General features: G+C 37.2%; 1 protein-coding gene and 1 pseudogene across 5 annotated transcripts in view; both read right to left on the bottom strand.

The window, feature by feature from the left end:
- Positions 1–14,188, bottom strand: part of LOC104603087 (uncharacterized) — a 35,313-nt gene extending 21,125 nt beyond the window's left edge. Inside the window, exons 1-4 of one of the 5 annotated variants that reach the window (XM_010267030.3) lie at positions 13,953–14,188; positions 12,442–12,631; positions 12,227–12,322; positions 8,715–8,802 (exon numbers count right to left, since the gene is read on the bottom strand). In XM_010267030.3, the coding sequence (XP_010265332.1) occupies positions 8,715–8,802; positions 12,227–12,322; positions 12,442–12,552 (295 nt within the window). In that variant the 5' untranslated portion in view covers positions 12,553–12,631; positions 13,953–14,188. Of the gene's footprint in view, positions 1–8,714; positions 8,803–12,226; positions 12,323–12,441; positions 12,632–13,298; positions 13,448–13,521; positions 13,656–13,777; positions 13,916–13,952 lie in introns of those variants that run through there. The other 4 variants (XM_010267031.3, XM_010267032.3, XM_088902428.1 and 1 more) reach the window with 4 other exon arrangements.
- A 3,168-nt stretch (positions 14,189–17,356) lies between these two features.
- On the bottom strand, positions 17,357–18,868 carry LOC148792092 (interactor of constitutive active ROPs 4-like; annotated as a pseudogene).
- Between the last annotated feature and the right edge of the window lie 529 nt (positions 18,869–19,397).

Here is a 19,397-nt window from a genome sequence, read left to right on the forward strand (position 1 = left end):
GGGTTTTGAAAGGAGGGATAGATCGAATGAATCTGCCGCCGCCACTCTCTCAATATTTATAGTTTATATTCACTAAATGTAGGAAAGGACAGAATTGCCCTTAATGCTTACATGGCAAATAAAACAAATAAATAACTGAGATAACAAGCTGTCTAAGATAACTACCAACTAACACTGACAAACTAATCAAGGTTACATGTGCTGTCATACGAACACAGTGGGGACCACAGCCGTGGGGCCCACATCAGTGTTCTCTACAAGATATAAATTCCTAGTAAATTGCATTGTCTCTTGTGCCTAAGACACCATTTTTCTGATTCGTGCTCAAGTGCTCAACATTTCCCAGTACACCAACTTCTATGGATTCATTATTTCCCATCTCCTTCAGAAAATAACATCCCACGACTCTTTTGAACTTTAACAAGAAGTTTCAATTCTTTGGCATAATCCATGTCATCATTGGAAGAAGATGTTTGCCATCTGCCTTCCCATTTGAAAAATGATTTGCATACATGGACAACCTTTTCTTTTCCCTCAAAAACTAGGAACAATATGAAGCCTTTTTTTAATAAAAAAGTAACATTAATATGCATAGACATTGTTACATGTTGACACATCAATGTTTCCATAATGGGAGGATGCTTTAGATCTCATTTTTGTCATTTATAAGACTGCTTAAAAGAAGCAGCCTTGAATTCTTCATCTGCAATGGACAATAAGTAGTTTTCTTTTCTTTTATGAATTCATTGTTCATTATTGGATACTTTATTAAAAAAAGTTAGAGCCTTTCTTGGACTGTTTTCCATGCATTGGCTAATTTAGGAGCTTTGTTGAGGATTAATTTTTACAAAAATTGAGTTTTCCACATTGATTTGTGTTGTACAACTAATTATCAAAGAAAATTAAGGAGAATCTAGGAAAGCTCACAACTCAACAACCACTTGTTGAAATCCCCAAGTCATATTTCTTTATAAAACAAAATTAGCAAACTAGTAGCTGAAGAAAATGAAGAAAATTAGCAAATCTGACTCAAGTGGAATTAAAAGGGGCTGTTGGGCCGAATAGGCCTGGCCCATTAAGTTTGTTTCAAGGGGACTTAAAAAGGAAGTTGTGTGATCACTTAACTAATCACGTGACTACAACAAGAGGTCGAGAGTTGGGGGACCAATGTTTGGGTGTATCGTCGTCCCAAACCAAAGTTGTAGCAGCATTTTCTTCCTCCAAACGCAAATCTCCAGTGGCAGGCTCGATGAGAAGCTCCAGTTTGGGGCTTGCTTGGGTGCCAAGACTGGTTTCCTACTCTACCAGTCCAGGGAAGCTAAATCCAAGGTACAATAGAACAAAGAACAGGGATGAAACAAAAGATTCAGGGTGGATACGTTTAGAGGACAGTACGGAAGAAGAGAACTCTGAAGGTTTTAGCTTCGGAAGTGTTCAAAGTAAGTCCCATTCTTGGCATAGGGAAGAAGTGGAAAATGGCTTGAGACTACTGTTTGATGACGAGCTCTCTACCACACTTCCTAGACTCTTGATCCAGCCTGACAAAGAGGAAGATTAGGCTCCACCACGAAGTAAAATCTAAGACAAAGAACAGCAGAGATCTTTGTTCAAAACAAGACCAAATACAGGGTATTAGTAGGAGCTGTAAAGTCAACCCAGAACCTCTTCGTAGAGCTACAAACTGCCCTGTTCCCACGGCTAACTATCTAGAGGGTGGTTCTAAAGGTAACACCTCCGGCTTTAGCCCCAATCATTGGGGTTAAGGGGTCGCCAAATCCTGCAGTAAATCCTACCTGTTTACAAAAGTCTCTTTTGAACCCGGTTTTTCTTGCTACTAATTTCTTCTAGTCCTATGTATATTGTGCCTACAGGGGAGACTAACCCAACCTTGCAGTCTGCCAATCAGAATGATCAAACACAGGAAACAGAGGTGATTGTGTTTTCGGAAATTGTAGACATGGAGATCGGGGATAGAATTTGGGAGCTGATTATGGAACTGTTTAGAATTCAAGTGGAGGAAGAGATGGCTGAACAGATTGAAAGGGATGAGGAGGGTGACACTCCTAGTCCTATTGTTGAAAAGGAAGTAAAGGGTTATGGCAGATTAAATGCAGAAGCTGACTCAAGAGAAAGAGAGAGAGAGAGAGAGAGAAGGGGAAAACAAAAAGGGTTCCAATAGAAAGAAAAAGGGGAAACAGAAGCTAAAGGAGCCTAGGTCTTAAGGAGATGATGTAAAAAAGCAGAGAAAAAAAAAGTTAAGTGAGGTGGATTATGATAAAGGGAGTGTTGGAAGGAAGGAGAGGAAGAAGTGGTGAGTGGTTTGTTTGTTTAGGGAGTATTTTGTCGCGGTCTCCATGAAATTGATAAGCTGGACTGTAAGAGGATTAGGAAGCTCAAGAAAAAGAGGAGTGACTAGGGATCTGTTGAGAAGAGAAAAACCAGACATTGTGTCGATTCAAGAATCTAAGTTGCCTGAGTTAGATAGGACATGGGTAAGAAGTATATGTTCAGCTAGAGACATAAGTTGGGCATATACACAATCTTGGGGAGCTTCAGGGGGAATTATAACTTTGTAGAAAAATGCAGAGTTGGAGTGTACTGAGGAGTTAATTGGGAAGTATTCAGTGTCCATAAAGTTGAAGAGGAGGGTGGATGACTGGGAATGGGTTTTAACTAATGTGTATGGACCCACCTCTTATAAGTAAAGAGAGGGACTTTGGGAGGAATTAGCAACAGTGAGAGGTCTATGGGAGGGTCCCTGGTGTTTGGGGGAAGATTTTAATGTCATAAGATTTTTGAGTGAATCAAACAACCCAAATCACTGGATTACAATGAGTATGAGGAAGTTTAACCTCTTCATAGAGACCTTTGAGTTGCGGGACTTACCTATTCAAAGGGTAAATTATACTTGGTCAAATTTTCAGGAGGTTCCCACTTGCTGTAAGTTAGACAAATTCCTATTCACAACTGATTGGGAAGTGGCATGGCAGAGATTAGTAGTTACAGCACTACCAAGACCTATTTCAGACCATTGCCCAATAAGTCCAACCCAAGAGAGGTTGGGGGTGGCCCCTACCCTTTCAGATTTAAGAATATGTGGCTACTGCACCTTGAGTTCTTGCCAAAAGTGAAGAAGTGGTGGGAAGAAGATCAAGTGGGTTTCAGATGGAAGGGTTCTAGATTCTATAAGAAATTGCAATTGCTGAAAGCAAGAATTAAGGTGTGGAATAAAGAGATTTTTGGAAAGATTGAAAAAAAGAAAACAGGAAATTCTCAATAGAATAGAGGGGCTAGATGGTGAGGAAGCTGAGAGAAGTTTGAGTTCAGAAGAGAGGAAAGAGAGATGGGGGTTGAAAAAGGATCTAGAAGACATTCTAAGAAAAGAGGAGGTTAATTGGAGAGAAAAATCTAGATGTCAATGGCTTAGGGAAGGGGATGGCAATACCAACTTTTTCCATATGTTGGAAAATGTGAGAAAGAGGAAAAACTCGGTGTTGAAATTGGAATGGAATGGGCAAGTATTGACAAGAGATAAGGACATAGCCCAAGCCTTTGTGAATCATTTCAAAACACTCTATGAGGGCCCGAGGAGTTCAAGAGAAAATTTAGAGGGCCAGGATTGAAGGGTTGGAAACAGAGAGTTGTTGGATTCCCTGGAAAAGAAATTTGAGGTTTAGGAAGTGAAAAATGCAATCTTCTCAATGGAGAGATCTAAAGCCCCAGGACCTGATGGTTTTACAATGGCTTTCTATCAAGATTGTGGGAGATAATTGGGGGTGACTTGATGGAACTTTCATCGCTTTGATACCAAGGAAAGTGGATGTAATCCAGCCAAAGGACTTTAGGCCCATAAGTCTGATAGGAAGCATGTACAAAATCATTTCCAAGGTTTTAGCCCTAAGAATAAAATATGTACTTCCGTCGATGATTTCTCCAAATCAAGGGGCTTTTGTGTTTGGGATACAAACGATGGATCAAATTCTCATCGCCAATGAATGTGTAGAGTTTAGAAGAAGGAAAATGCAAAAGGGACTGGTTTGCAAGTTGAACTTAGAAAAGGCTTATGACATGGTGGACTGGGAGTTTTTGTTGAACATTCTTAAGTGTAGGGGTTTCGGAGAAAGATGGTGTAAATGGATGAAGGGATAAATTTCTTCATATCACTTTTCAATTTTTCTAAATGGAGTAGCAAGAGATTTTTTTCCAACCAAAAGGGGCCTTAGACAAGGAGATCCTCTATCCTCTTTCCTTTTTACTCTGGTAACTAATGTATTGAGTGAATTGATCATAAGGGCAAATGCCAACAATATGATTAGAGGCTGGAGAGTTGGAAGGGACTAGTTTGGTGGTTATACACCTACAATTTGCAGATGATATTATCCTGTTTTGTGAAGGGAAAGCAGAAGAAATTATGAACCTAAAAAGGATAGTCCATAAATTTGAATGGATCTCCAACCTTAAGATTAATTGGAGCAAAAGTTGTGTGGCAGGAGTAAATTTAGGGAGTGAAGAGGTGATTCTACTAGCTAGACTATTGGGGTGTGAAGTAGGGGATTGGCCATTACAATATTTGGGACTACCATTGGGAGGAAATCCTAATATAGATAGTTTCTGGTACCCAATGATTGGGAGGTTTACAAAGAGACTTGCGAACTGGAAGAGAAACTACATTTCTTTAGGAGGTAGGATAACCCTAATAAAGTCAACTTTGGCTAACTTACCAATGTACTTCCTATCTTCCTTTAGGATACCGATGAAAGTGGCAAACCAGCTAGAGAAGATCATGAGGGACTTCCCTTGGGAACCAAGAGACACCAAAAAAGACCATCTAGTGAAGTGGGAGGTGGTTTCTAGAAGTAGAGATGAAGGGTTCTAGGAATAGGAAATATTAGGCTAAGAAACACAACATTATTGGAGAAATGGTTTTGGAGATTGCCATTGGAACAGGGCAGGCTTTGACATAGAGTGATTATTAGCATTCATGGATTGGTAAACAATGGCTGGGATGCAGGAGTCGACCCTAGGGCTTCTCGATGCTCTCCATGGAAAGCTATTCATAGTATTTTACCTTCGTCCTTCCTTACTTCAAATTTGATGCTTGTGCAGAAAATAAAGTGTTGTTTTGGGAAGATGTTTGGATTGGAGACATTCCCCTTAGTGAAAAGTTCCCTTCTATTTATTCACTGTCAAAAAATAAAAGAAAAGTGATCTCAATTTTTACTAATAATTCTTGGGACTTGGGTTTGAGGAGAGGTCTAAGGGAATTGGAAATGGCAATGGTGGACGAATTAATTAACCTTTTAGGGTCAATCTATCTAGATCAATCTTGTTTGGAGAGTAGAATTTGGAAACCTTCCCCATCTAATGCTGATCAAAAAAAAAAACTTCCCCATCTGGCATGTTAACTTGTTCCTCCTTCTTTGATGTCCTCATTCAATCATCAAACCCTACAAGGAGCTTTCCTTCAAAGGAGACTTGTAGCCTCTGCTTGGGCTCTAGTCAGATAGTCAGACGACCACACACCTATTAATTTCTTGTCCATTCGTGTGCTTTATTTGGGTTTGGTTCTCTTCTATCTTTGGTTACAGGTGGACACCTCCCCCGGACATGGCAAGACTTTTTGTCCCAAGCTTTTTCAGGCAACCGAAGAGATGTGGAAGATTAATGTGGAGATCCCACAAGAGAAGCTATCTTATGGTCAGTTTGGGAAGAAATGAACAATAAAATCTTTAAAGGAGTGGAGAAATCCAAGGAGGAAATTGTAGAAAGGAAAATTATTGACTATTCAATGGTTGAAAACTTTGGATTTGTTTAAAGACTTCTCAACTGAAGACATTTATAGGAATTAGTGGTGGCATCTACAATTTCCATAAAACCTATTGTGCAGGAATTGTGGTCCCCACCAATACAACAAAGAGTAAAACTGAACTTTGGCAGGAGTTCTAGAGGTAACCCGAGCCCTTCAAGTATAGGAGGAGTATTTAGAGATGAAAATGGCAAAATTGTGGCTATGTTTTCAGGACCAATAGGAGTGGGGGACTCATTGAGAGTAGAGGTGATGGCCTTGCTTCAAGGTATAAGATATGCCAAACAGTTGGGGTTACACCAAATTGACATAAAGGGAGACTCTAAATTGTTGATTGAGTGGCTGCAATCTGATAAGTTGGGAGCCTGGATTTATAGACAGCCCATAAGGGAAATCCTCAACACAACAAGGGAGATTGGTGCATGCTTCAAATGGACAAGGAGATCAGCTAATGGTTTAGCTGACACGTTGGCTAAACAAGGGATTGTGAGGGAGAGAATGTTCTGGGAGTTTTGTAAGAAAGATTACTGGGGGCTCAACACCTGTTTAGGGGTTGACAGCTGTACTTAACCTTGGAAAGTTATACTTAAGTTGTATTAATGAAGTTACCATTTCCAATAAAAAATTAATGAAAAGAAAATCTACATAGTAAGATCCTTGCTAATTTATAACCACTATTCATCTTTTTAACTAACTTGTATTCAATTTTTCCATACAGAAGATTGCTATACTATAAAATAATAGAAAACAGTAGCTATTCTCAAGATTACAAGATGTCTTGTGGTTTAATTGAAGTTATAGAAAACCATGTGAGATAAGACATGTACAGAAAAGAAATAAATCCACCGAGGTTTATATTGCTGAATGTCTAGCTAGGATCCAAGGTTCAAAATATCACAACGTATAAATGTGTATTGTACAATAGGTATTGGTTTTTTAACCCACCGAAACGCTGAATACAGGGATTTAGGGGGGGGGGGGGGGGGGGGGGGGGGGGGGGGGGGGGGTCCTCTTTGTGTTTAAACATTAGAACTCCTCCTAACATGTTTATTGTAAAAACTCAGACTGAAGAGCTAAAAAAAGGAATATATATGATCATCCCTTTGAATTGCATTGTGTATCACATGCATTGATACTTTGAACCAGTCTTGGATCACTCGCTAGAAGGCCCAACTGTTAGTCCTTCAGTTTACAATTTGTCTTCAACAATGACCAAAGACATTGAATTAGATATGTATCTCTGTTCAATTAAGTATCACAAGATTTTTTTTTTTTTGGGGGGAAGCCTAAGGTTCAACAAGATCCTAATTGACCTTAGACATGCACAGATACTACAGCCATACAGTGAACATGGATAATGTCCCCATCAATAATGAGTCAATTCTCAGTTTTAACTTAAGGCAAGTATTGATGGAATGGGGGAAAAACTTAAGAATTTCTACTGGTTATTGCATCTAGCTCACCAGTTTTAAGTTTGAACAGCAAGTTAGTGGTCTAACAAACTAATTACTGCTAAAACAGAGAATGCATTTTTGGGGTGATATCGATGCCAGACTAAAGAGCAGGGACAATCATTCCAAGACCTGGCCCAGCCTGAACCCTGGACCTGAAATATAAGCCTGGGCCTGGCCCTATATGAGCCTTGGCTTTCTGAGCATACATGCATAGGCCTAGACCCAAAAATTTGCTTACCAAGCCAGGACTGCTAATCCCTACTAAAGACAACAAGAATTGGATTCACATGGAAGTTATAGTTCAAGTACAACAATTCTAGGCTAATACAGAACAGTAAATAATATCTGAATAAAACAATTAAGCAATGAAGAATTCAGTTTCTGAGAAAACTGTAATCATAAAATCTAGTCAAGGCAGATCAGTTCAGGAGACTCAATCAGAGCATAGATCATGGTTCTTCTTCATGGAGTAAAGATGATTTATCTTAGGATTTCACCAGGATGGAAATTGAAGAGGACTCATAGGTAATTTAATGGATCAATGAGGGAGGGAATTAAGGAATTATGGCATTTGTGAAATTTTACTAGGGAAGCTAAATTGGCTTCCTGAGTGAACCCAGATCAGTTAAAACCAGATGTTAGTGTGATTAGTGAGGTTTCACAAGATCTAAAGACTTTTTGGGGCTTAGCTCTAGCAGGATAGTATTTTGGGCCATACATAAGCTTCTCTACTTTTCTTTTCTTTGGATATAGATGATGAGCTAATTAAGGCCAGTATTGGTTCTTGTTCATTGCTGGAACTTTCTTTCCAGGTACTTTTCTCACTATGAATGTAACTCACTGTTACTGATCAATATAAATATATAAATACACAAAGGTATACATTAATACATATCTATATAGACATATACACCTATATAGACATACATATCTGTGTGTGTGGGCCCAGGAGTGTGTTTCTGCCAATCAGGTTGTTTAGTAAGCTTCCCTGAATGACCCATTAATTTTCCATGTGGCAATCCAATTGGAAGCCTAAAAAGGGCTCAACATGTTTGTCTTGCTGGACTAGACTCATGGGGTAAATTTCAGCCTGAAAGTACTTGCCACATGTCAATAATAAATCTTCTTTTCTGGACAAGTTTACAATAAAAAATTGTAAATTCAAACTGCTAATATTTGTTTGGGAAATTGATAACAAAAATGTTTGGGAAACCACCAATACAAGGTGGAATATAGGGCTGCTATGTCCTGGAGAGTTGAACACTTGGCCAATCCAAAGGATCCTTGACACTCTGGACTGTTTGAATATGTCAATCATCCCTCCACATGGAAAAAATAGGGTGAATTGCGTAGGGAAGTACCTACTTAATCGTTTTTTTTTTTTTTGTTAATAAAGAAGAAATCAATAAACTGAGGCAGACTCAAATAGAAAGAATATTAATTAAACCACCTACAATTTAAACCATTAGCATCAGATGATTTTAACTTTCCAACAATAATCTCTCCCACAAATGGCCGAAACATAATCAATCTGAACTGCACCTGCCAAGATATAATGACATGATGAGTCATATGAAAATGGAAAAAAAATAAGCAAAATATTAATTGTTTCTTGATTCTATCAGGGTAAAATGAGAGATCCAATCCTTTTTCTAACAAGTGCAGTATTACCCTTCTAAAATGAATTACAAACCCCTTGGTTGTTATTTTTTCATGCAAACTTGCATTCTGCCACAAAGAGTATTACAATAAGACTACAAAGTAGAATTTTTGTCCTTCTTAACTAATGAAAGATTCTTAGAAAATACATGAACATGATGCACATATTCCTCAATGAGCACCACCAGCACTATGTGAAGTATAAGAGATAGTTTCCACGACATATTTCCATTTCCACTTCCAAGGATAGCAACATGAAATTTATTGGAATCAACATATTCCCCAATGAACACTACCAGCACTATGTAGAGTACAAGAGATAGTATTATAACATAAGTTGGTAACAATATTGTATATATGTAGAATAACAATGCTATTGCCCGCCTAACTTGATTACCACTTTGAGCTAGCTCAATATTCATTACATGAAGTTAAATATTAGTTTTTATTTGTGTAATAGATTATTTGGTTGATCTATTACAACCATTTACACTTTCTATGAGTTTAAATTTTGCTTTAACCCATCCTATCATGAAGCTCTGAATCTTAAGGTTTACAGGGCAATTTCAGAACGTATTCTTTTGTCTATAACCTTAGTTTCTTAGCTTTGTTTAATGAATTGGAACAAGATAATAATCTAAAAAGGTGTGCCTATGCTTCCTTTATTATTCCATAAATTATCATTCTATATTTTGCATATTTTACAATGTTACCACCATGTCTATAATTTTTACAATATTTCCATACGATATTTTAGACATTTCTAACATGTTTCTTATATTTTGGACGACCGATATTTCCACCAATACCGACATTTTAAACCTTGAGAACGTTTTTAATTAATATCAACTTTTCCTCCTTTGGACAAATATTTTCCTTTCTAGGATGCCAGCCTCCCATCCACCCTCTCCACCACCGCCTCCCAAATCTTCTTTGAAGTGCACTTCTCTCTCAATGACATGCCCAAATATCTTTTAGGCAATTTACCTACTTATAGAATAAAGGATATCTTCTTTCCTTTGAAGTGCAATTTTTTTTTTGTTAAATAACATCAATTCCATTAAAATAATGAATGGATACAAGAAGATCCCCTTAGAGGCGCGAGGAGCAGCCTCTCCAAACAGCAAATACACAAACTACAACAGAGAAAACATGAATGTTGAAATTAAAACAATAGTTACAATTGTGCCCAGAACAATGTTTCCCTATTTATCCCTTGTTTTGCCAAGACATCAGCAAAAGCATTAGCTGATCTCCCAACCCATTGTACTGTTATAGACATATTTCTTGTCAGCCATTTGAATTTCTTTAACTCATTTTTGTAGCCCCAAATGACATCCTCTGGATTATTTAACCAGTCCACCACTGTCTTAGAGTCTCCTCCTTCAATCAGAAGCTGCTCCACGCCCACTTCTTTTGCAAGAAGTATTCCTTGTATTGCAGCTAGCAGTTCTGCCCGGATAGAGTTCCCAACTCCTAAAGGGCCATAGTAGATTAAGACAACCTCTCCAGCCTCATTCTTCAGTACACCTCCCATCCCAAAGGGACCCGGGTTACCCTAGCTACTCCCATCAAAATTCAGCTTCAAAGAACCAAGAGGAGGGGGGCCCAGCTAGTCACTGCCCTTCCCTTGTAGGAGGAACAGCTTGCTACCAACTTCCAATCCTTCCAACAATCAGCAAAAGTAAAATGGTTAAATAATTCTAGAGTCTTTAACCAATGTAAAGACCTGGACAAAATGCAGTCCTTTAAGGTTTGACTGCTTCTTCCTTTTTCTTGGAAGATTCTGGCATTCCTTTCTTTCTCATACTGTCCATAACAATGCTGCTCATGAGCATCTCCACATTTTCCTTTCTCTTTTATGGGGCCAAGAGAAGAAAGAAGGGTTAAAGATTGTGCTTACTTCTGCTGGCATATCCCAACTAGACCCAAACAAAGATAGAAGCCAAGCCCAGAGCTCTGCAATGACACTACAAGATAAAAATATATGATTACAATCCTCACCATGAGATCTGCAAAGAATGCACCAGTTTGGTGAAATACAAAGGACAGGTCTTCTCTTTTGTAGGTTGTCCATCGTGTTTACTTTACCATGCCACACTTCCCAACACAAAGCCATAACCTTGGGGGGGACCAGCCTACACCAAACTTCTTTGAAAGGGAAACTCTGATGAGAGGGAGATTGGCAGAGGAACTTGAAAAAGGAACCACAAGAAAAAGACCCTTTGGGGTGAATGGTCCAAATCCTTTTATCAGGTTTCGAGGGATCCAACCAAACCTTATCAAGGAGACATAGAAGAGTAGACAAACACTCAATTCCCTCATCTCTTAATCCTCTACGGAAACCAAAATCCCAAGACAAAGTTGGTAAGGATAAATTCGACGGAAGGAATTTTGAGATCACCTCATAGAATCCTTTGAAGTGCACTTTTCCTTATAGAATAAAGGATATCTTATTTCCTTTTAATTAAATTTTATTTAACCATAAGAAAGGATCTTGCGTTGTTGCTTTTATCCCGTTACATTGTCAAATTTTGTATGCATTCCCATAAGTTAAGATATTGCATATCCACCTAATGCCAAAAAAGACAGTTAAATGTCATTGCTTTAGGATTGTAAAGTGCAAACAACCAAAATGACCTTAGTTTTTATACTAAAATTACAATGATGTCAATGATTAATGCTAGTTGTCATTTGCACTATAAAAAAGAACAAAAGTAGGCGGTTTTCCCTGTATCAGGGGCATCCAAGCCACTCTTCGTTCGAAGTAGACACACTAAAATTTATCTTGATTGGGATTATCTTTTTGTAAGGTCATAGAAAGATCTTTTGATGTACTTGGATGTTTGTAAAGGGTCAGATATATTTTATCCTTGTACAGAATCTCATTGTCCAGAGGCTATCTTTGTCCTTTTCTGGATTTATATATAAATGAAATACTGTCTTACAGTTTCAAAAAACAAAATAATTAACCAGATATAGAGGCATAGATGCAAAATGTCCAACAACGAAGATCATAACATGCCACTGTAACTCACATATACTAACTGAACAAAAGTCAGCATTCTAAGCATATTGAAAGATGTAAAGTATCAAAGAAGATTATTTTAACGAGGAAGATAAACAAATAGCATGCCCTTTGCTAGATATCCAAGGATCCACCAAAAGAACCATTACATCAATAATGTTTCAATGAAAGAACTACAATGAGAAATAAAGGAAACACTAATGAAGAGAACATCTTTTTTTGTTTTTTTTTTTTTTTTGGTAATTAATAATGAAGGGAACATTATAGATAGATAAACACCGTATAGGTTGAAGCACCATCTCCAGGATAGATGAAGCCATCTTTAATATCTCCAATGTCATAAATGGAGATGCAAAGCCCCAAATTCGGGATAACCTTCATCAAAACATATGATGCAAGTTGTTAAATGTTGCATTATTGATCATAACTTCAAATAGCAGAAATTTCAATAACAATATGAAAAGAAAAAGAGTCAAGAAAGAAATTTGACAAACCTTATCCAAGAAAAGTGCCTCGAGTTCTCCTTTAATTGCTTCATCCAAAGGAAGTTTAAGTAGATGAGGGGGCAAACGCAAAGTATGCTCAATCAAGCTAAGGAAGAACATCAAGCTTTCTCCAAATTAAAATTTCAAACTGAGTGTGTTAAGCACCAAATAGCTTGTGACATAGGTAAATGCTTATACCCTGCCCACAAACAGAAAAATGCAACATATTAGTAATCCCAATGTTTTAAAAGTGCAAGGCACAAAAAAAGCACAAAGGGCATTTTGCACTTGAGGCACAATCAGGCAAGGTGAGGTGTGTGCCTTTTTGAAGCAAGGCACAAATTTAAAAAAAAAAAAAAATCTAGAAAATTAAAAAAATGTAAAATTTTGTAAAATTGTAAAAAATAAAATAAATTAAGAAAATATTAAAATATAAACTTTGGTTTTAATTTAAATATTTTAAAAAACTTACTAGCTCAAATTAAAATACATAATCATAACATATAAAACATATTCAAAGTGAAAAAGCAAACAATAAAATCAAATATAGCATATAAAAGATATTCAAGTATGACAAACTTTCAATTTCTTTATTTCTTTCTTAATTGCGCTGTTTCAAATAATCCAATAATATAATGTTAAACATATTTCATTCTTAATTCTATGAGCCGCCTTTGTACCAAGCCCTCAAGTCAAGCCCAGACAAATGCATGTTAGGGTAATAGGGTCTTAAATTCTTAATATCTACGAAAATAATTTTACAATTTTAGCTACCCTTTAGAAAATATCATTTATTAGGAAGAATGAAAAAACAACATTAGCATTAGCAGATAGGGGGTTCTCAGAGCTTAGGTGAGCGAGCGAACCGGAGAGGATCTCTGAGAATGAACAAGGAAAGCAACTAGAAAACTACAGCAATTTCCAAATAACTCCATGAATACCGAGAGAGAGAGAGGGGGGGTGGGGGGAAAGGGCTTAGTTTAATCCCAGACCAAGAATCAAAGAATGAAAGAACGCAAGGAAGCGGGTTTAAATAATTCGTTTGAAAACATCAGATCATCGGAGCAGAGCAGACAAACATTCATGTACCCACACACTGCAGTACGGGTGAGCCAAGTGATTAGGACTTGAGAGATGCCAAAAAAATTTTGAAAAAACGAAGAACCGTGCCCTGGTTGAAAAAAATGAAAAGGAAATCTAGCCAATCTGAGAGAGAATGGAGATCATTCCTACCTACGTTTTTACAGTTTTCCTTTTTAACATGGAAAAAAATGAGCTATTCATTCACGTCTTGTAAAAACTAAAATACTAAATCAACTCCAAGTCAGCACTGATCATTCATTACCATGGAAGACAAAATCCTAAATCCTAAATCGAGCGGATTAACGTGCAAAATACAGAAAGGATGCCATTCTGATGCAGCTCAGGTTGTATGCTACATCACATTCATTCACGTCTAGTAACAATTAAAACCCTAAATCGACCTAAAAACACGAAAAAAATGAGTAGGTTTCATTTACCTTTTCCAATGATTGTTTCCCGGGATGTTTGAGCAAAGAAGAAATAGCCGCCGGAGAGTGATAGTTTGCTCAGAAAACCTTGACCGGAGTCCGGAGCTTTTACGTTTGTCGTTAGATCGATTTCAGTCGGGTTGTGGACTAATCGGGTTTGCCCATCTCGGTTCGTTAATTATATCGGACCATAAAATGTAGTCTGTAGACCGGTTCTATCTCGGTTCGTTAATTATTGTAGTCTGTGTAGATCGATTCAACCCAATACAAAATTTTGAATCCTCAATCCGTTCAGGTTCAGTTTAAATTTGATTCGGATGGATCCAACCCAAATTCGATCCATTGACACCCTACCGTGGATAAATTGCCGTCCTTGATTAAGTGGGTGCAGGTGAACACAGATTTCCTACTCACTTTTCCTACCCACTCTCCCTGTTTTGAATTGCAAGTCACACATCTCTCAATTGTGAACACAGATTTCCTACTCTCGGGCAGAAACCAAGATATGTACTTTGTTAGATGCTTTGGTAGGGGTGTAGCAAAAAAAAAACAAAAAACAAAAAAAACGAATCGACCAAAATCGAACTGAAAAATCGATTAACCAAATCAGTCGGTTCGGTTTTGGTTCGGTGTTTTTAAAAAATCGAAGGTACCTGTTCGGTTTCAGTTAATCAATATAGAAATCCATTAGTTAACCAAACCGGCCGGTATACATATATTTATATATATTTTATATATATTTATGTATATTATATATATTTTATATTTTTTATATACTATAAATTAATAAATATGTAGTATATATAAATATATATTTATAATATATGACATATTATTTATTATTTAAAATATAATATTATATATTTTTATAATATATATTGTAAAAATTAAAAAACCAAAAAACTGACAAACCGAACTAATTGTTAACCGATTGGTTTCAATTCGGTTTCGATTACCAAATTTTCAAATCGGTAGTACCGGTTTGGCTACAAAAAAAAGGTTCATGGTTCGGTTAACCGAACCGTGAGCACCCCTATGCTTTGGTAAGAATAGCAATTTTTCCCATTTTTATATTCTCACAGCCCTGCTCATTCGAGGGTAGGAATTGGGATGACTTTTCACTTACAGAGATAGGATAGGGGAATTTTTCATTCCCATTTGTGGGATTGTAAATTTTGACTATTTTATTTTTATTTTTTTAAATAAAATAAAAACACAAAAACAAAATGATTGATATCATAAAAAATCACGAAGAGTGGGAATCCCCATTGAAACAGGGATAGAGATAACTTTATACATGACGGGGACAAGAATAGGGATTTTCATGGGGATGGGAATGGGGACTCCCCATCCCTACCCCACCCGTGTTGTCATTCCTATGCATTGAGAATTAATGAAATAGCCTATATATAGCTGATAAGGGCACCTTTTGAACCCTAATATCAATAAAAATAATACTTTTAATATAATTTGTAAAATAGGTTAACTTTTTAAAAAATATATCAAATAAGGGCAAAAACACTATTCCTGTTCTTCCTCTTCCAAATCACTTCCGCCCCAACACAGCCCTGCAAAAATGACCACCATCCTCCAGCGCCGCCTCTGACAACGCCTTCGCCCACCTCCAGCAACGCCACCGACCACCTCATGTCATCTGATTGGCGTTGCCGAAGGTGGGCAGAGGCGGAGGCGGCAGTGGCGGTGGAGACAATGCTTGTGGATGGTAGTCATTGAGATTTGCAGGGCTGGGGCGGAGGTGGGCGGAGGCGGCGTTGGTGGCTTGTAGTCATTGAGATTCGCAAGGCTGGGGCGAAGGTGGGGGGAGGCGGCATTGTCAGCATTGGGTGGAGGCATTGCCAGAAGTTGCCGGAGGCGGTGGCGCTGATGGATGGTTGGTAGGAGGAAGAAGATGACAATATTTTTACCCTTATTTGATATATTTTTTAAAAAGTTAACATATTTTAGAAATTATATTAAAAGTATTGTTTTTATTGATATTAGGGCCCAAAAGTTGTCCTTATCAGCTATAATCCCAAAAAGATAAAATCACACTAGACAATTGGACATAATCATGTATAACATCAATGGTGATATTAGTCGGAGGAGTTAGGTGGCTCAGCCTACACCAAACACTCACACAAATAAATCAGATTTTCTACTCACTTCAACCACACAATGCATTCAACTGTGCATTGGGAATATCTTTCGTACATCATATATTTTATCATTCATGCGGAGATTATCCCAATCAGGTGTTTCAATGCTTAATAACTTCTTTTTTCAAAATTGTTTCAAGAGGTCAATTTTATGCATGTCTATCCCATAAAATGCACTCGGGATTTCCTACTCACTTTTCTTACCGGAGACATGTTGATTCATAAAATTCTTAAACTCACTTTTCCTACTCAGTTTTATGCATGTCTATTCTTAAACTCCAATTCACAGCGGATAGAGAGTGGGTAGGAAAAGTTTGTAAGAAATCTGGGCTCCATAAAATTCTTTTTATTTGAGATACCGGAGACATATTGATTCGATATGATGCATCCGATAGTTGATAAATACATTGTCTATACTTTGAACTTTGGGAGTGAGGAGCAAATCTAAATTCTTGTGGGAGGAATGCTAATCCTACTCTAGTTGATCATTTTTAATTGGAGAGCTCATCTAGCACCAGCTTAGTTTTTACCTTTTACAAGCTAACGCTATGTCTAGATGCATGCAAAACAAAATGAAAGTGGATATTTTGTAGGCTATAGGGAATGAATATTCAAAAGAAAAGTCAGTGATTTTCTAAATTGTGGTATCTATATATTAAAGGACAAATTTCTTAAAGTACTCATAAGTAGGGGTGTCAATTGGACTGGATTTGGTCCAATCCGGTCCAGTCCAATGTGAGTCCATTACAAATGGACCTGGTCCAATCCAGTCCAATGAATATTTTGGACCAATCTAGAGATTGTTCAATCTGTTCAAATTCCTGTTAATTTAGATTGGTCTCAATTCAAACCTGGTCCATTGACACCTATGTTCTACTCTTCTATCAATGGACCAGAAATTGGCTCAATCCAATATAAATTCATTATGGAAGGACCATGTTCAATCCAATATGTCATATTGGTCTTTCTAGTTCGTCCAAATTCAATATGTCTTATTAGTCCGTCCAAATGGATTTTGATTTGGACGGAATCCAACCCAAAACCGGTCCATTGACACCCCTACTCCTAAAAATTGACTAACTCTACCCTTACTATTATATTGTCCTAAAGTATTCCAAATTTTTTTTACAGTTGTCTAAAACCTACTATTCCGCCACACACAATTCACATGTGATATCACGTGGTTGATATATTTTTTCAAAAAGTTCAAAAATTCCCTTTTCTTTTATGATAAAAAATGTTCTTTCGATTTGGGCTTCAGCTGGTAAAGCAACACACAGAAACTGCCCATATAAGCAACTAATTCGCAGTTAAGACACAAGCAGTAAGCTTAAAGCACCAAGCACAAACTTAGTGCAGAGAGAAAGAGAGAGGCATGGGTATGATCTATTTCTACCCCTTCTTCCACAAATCTCCAAACATTCATATCCTGGAACCCTTCCAAATCCATCATCTAAATCATTTCCCATCATTGGAGAGTCCACAAATCCAGTGTACCCTCCCATTCATCTCCACTCCACCGGCTAGCACAACTGTAGCTGCATCTGCATCTGCTGCTTTCCTCTACTGCTCTGTCTGCACCCTCAGCTTCTTCATTTCTGTCTCTAATGCTGCCTTTGCTCCCTCCTCCTCTAATTGCTGGTTCAGTTGAGTCGCATTTGCCTTACTCTGTTCTAGCGCCTTCCCCATTTTATCCAACTTTAGAACAGTTTCTTCCCTCATAACTAGAAATTAAATGCAGCTAACTCCACTACTGCATCCTTTACTTTCCTTTTCAAGAGCTCTTTCTCTTCCCGAACCACCTCCAATTGCTTCTCCTTCTCAGCCAATTTCTCTTTGAGCAACTTGATCTCTGCATTCACCAAGCCCAAGTCATCTGATGGTGGTTTCACCGGCTCTAGCACTAGTGTTGCTTCATCAGTTTCATCAATGTCACATCCAACTTTAGCTTCACAGGCTTCATTCTCTTCTTGCTCGGTCATGTTTGTAAGCTCGCTCTTGGGTTCAGGGGGATCTTATCTAGTGGAACTTCGAAAACATCAGTTTTTGAAAAATTCTCTCTTGGTAGATTCTATAGAAGCCTAACTCCTCTTCAAGTTTCTTCAACTCTTCTTGAGCCTAACCCAATTGAGATTCCAGGTCGGTAATGCGGGTGCCAAGCTTCTTTTGATGCAACGGATCAAATTCCCTGGGATATGTAATCATATAAGCAATCTTGCTTTTCTATATTATTAAAAATTTAAAACTGATTTGTAATTAATACTGCAAGAACATCGAAATAACATTAAACACAACCGAGTGACTAATCGGGATTCATGTAGCCGAGCTTGTATAATGACGATGATATTTATTAATGAAATCAAAATAGGGTACGGTTGCAATTCAGCTGGCTAGGTTGGTACTTTGTAGAAGTTAAAGGCCCTATACTATACCACTTTGTCCGGGGATGATCTTTGGACATAATGACGTGGGTTAGTACTTACGTATATAGGAGTACAAATTTTGGCTTGTTTGAGTTTGTTTAATTAATTGCAGTGCGAATTTTATTTTAATTGGTATAAATGCACGGGAGTGCAAGTTCTGGTTTGTTTTTGCTTTAGATTTGAGTTTATTTGAAAGTAAAATGGCATAATATGAGAGGAGAAACCGAGCAGGGGTGCCCACGGTTCGGTTATAGGCCTTTTTTTTTTACCGAATATCAGTTTTTAAAAAACCGGTAATCGAAATCGAACTGAAGTCAATCGGTTAATCGGTTGATTGATTCGGTTTGTTGATTTTTTGGTTTTTTAATTTTTATATATAAAATATTATATTTTAAATAATAAATAATATATCATATATTATATATTATATATATACACTTATATTTAATGTATATTTATTAATTTATAATATATAAAATATATAATATATAATATATATAAATATATAGAAATATATAGAAATATGTGTATATCGATAAATTCGATTAATCACCGATTTTCTATATTGGTTAACCAAAACCAAACCAGTATTTTTGACTTTTTTAAAAACATCAAATTGAAACCAAACCGATCAGTTCGATTAACCAATTTTTCGATTCAGTTTTGGTTTTTTTTTTGCTTACCCCTACCTAGGACTCTAGGAGAAAGACTATTTGTTTGGGAGAAATTAGGTAATAAGCAAAATGATAAAATCTCAACTTGCGAGAGAGAATCAATATAGGAGAAAGGTGGTGCGAAATTTGTATCAATTTTTTTTATACTACCAATGATTAGTTTATTGATAACCCGTTTGGGAGGACTTCTACGTTGATTGA

This window comes from Nelumbo nucifera, chromosome 4, assembly GCF_055504915.1.
Source record: "Nelumbo nucifera cultivar China Antique chromosome 4, China Antique-T2T, whole genome shotgun sequence".
Taxonomy (NCBI): domain Eukaryota; kingdom Viridiplantae; phylum Streptophyta; class Magnoliopsida; order Proteales; family Nelumbonaceae; genus Nelumbo; species Nelumbo nucifera.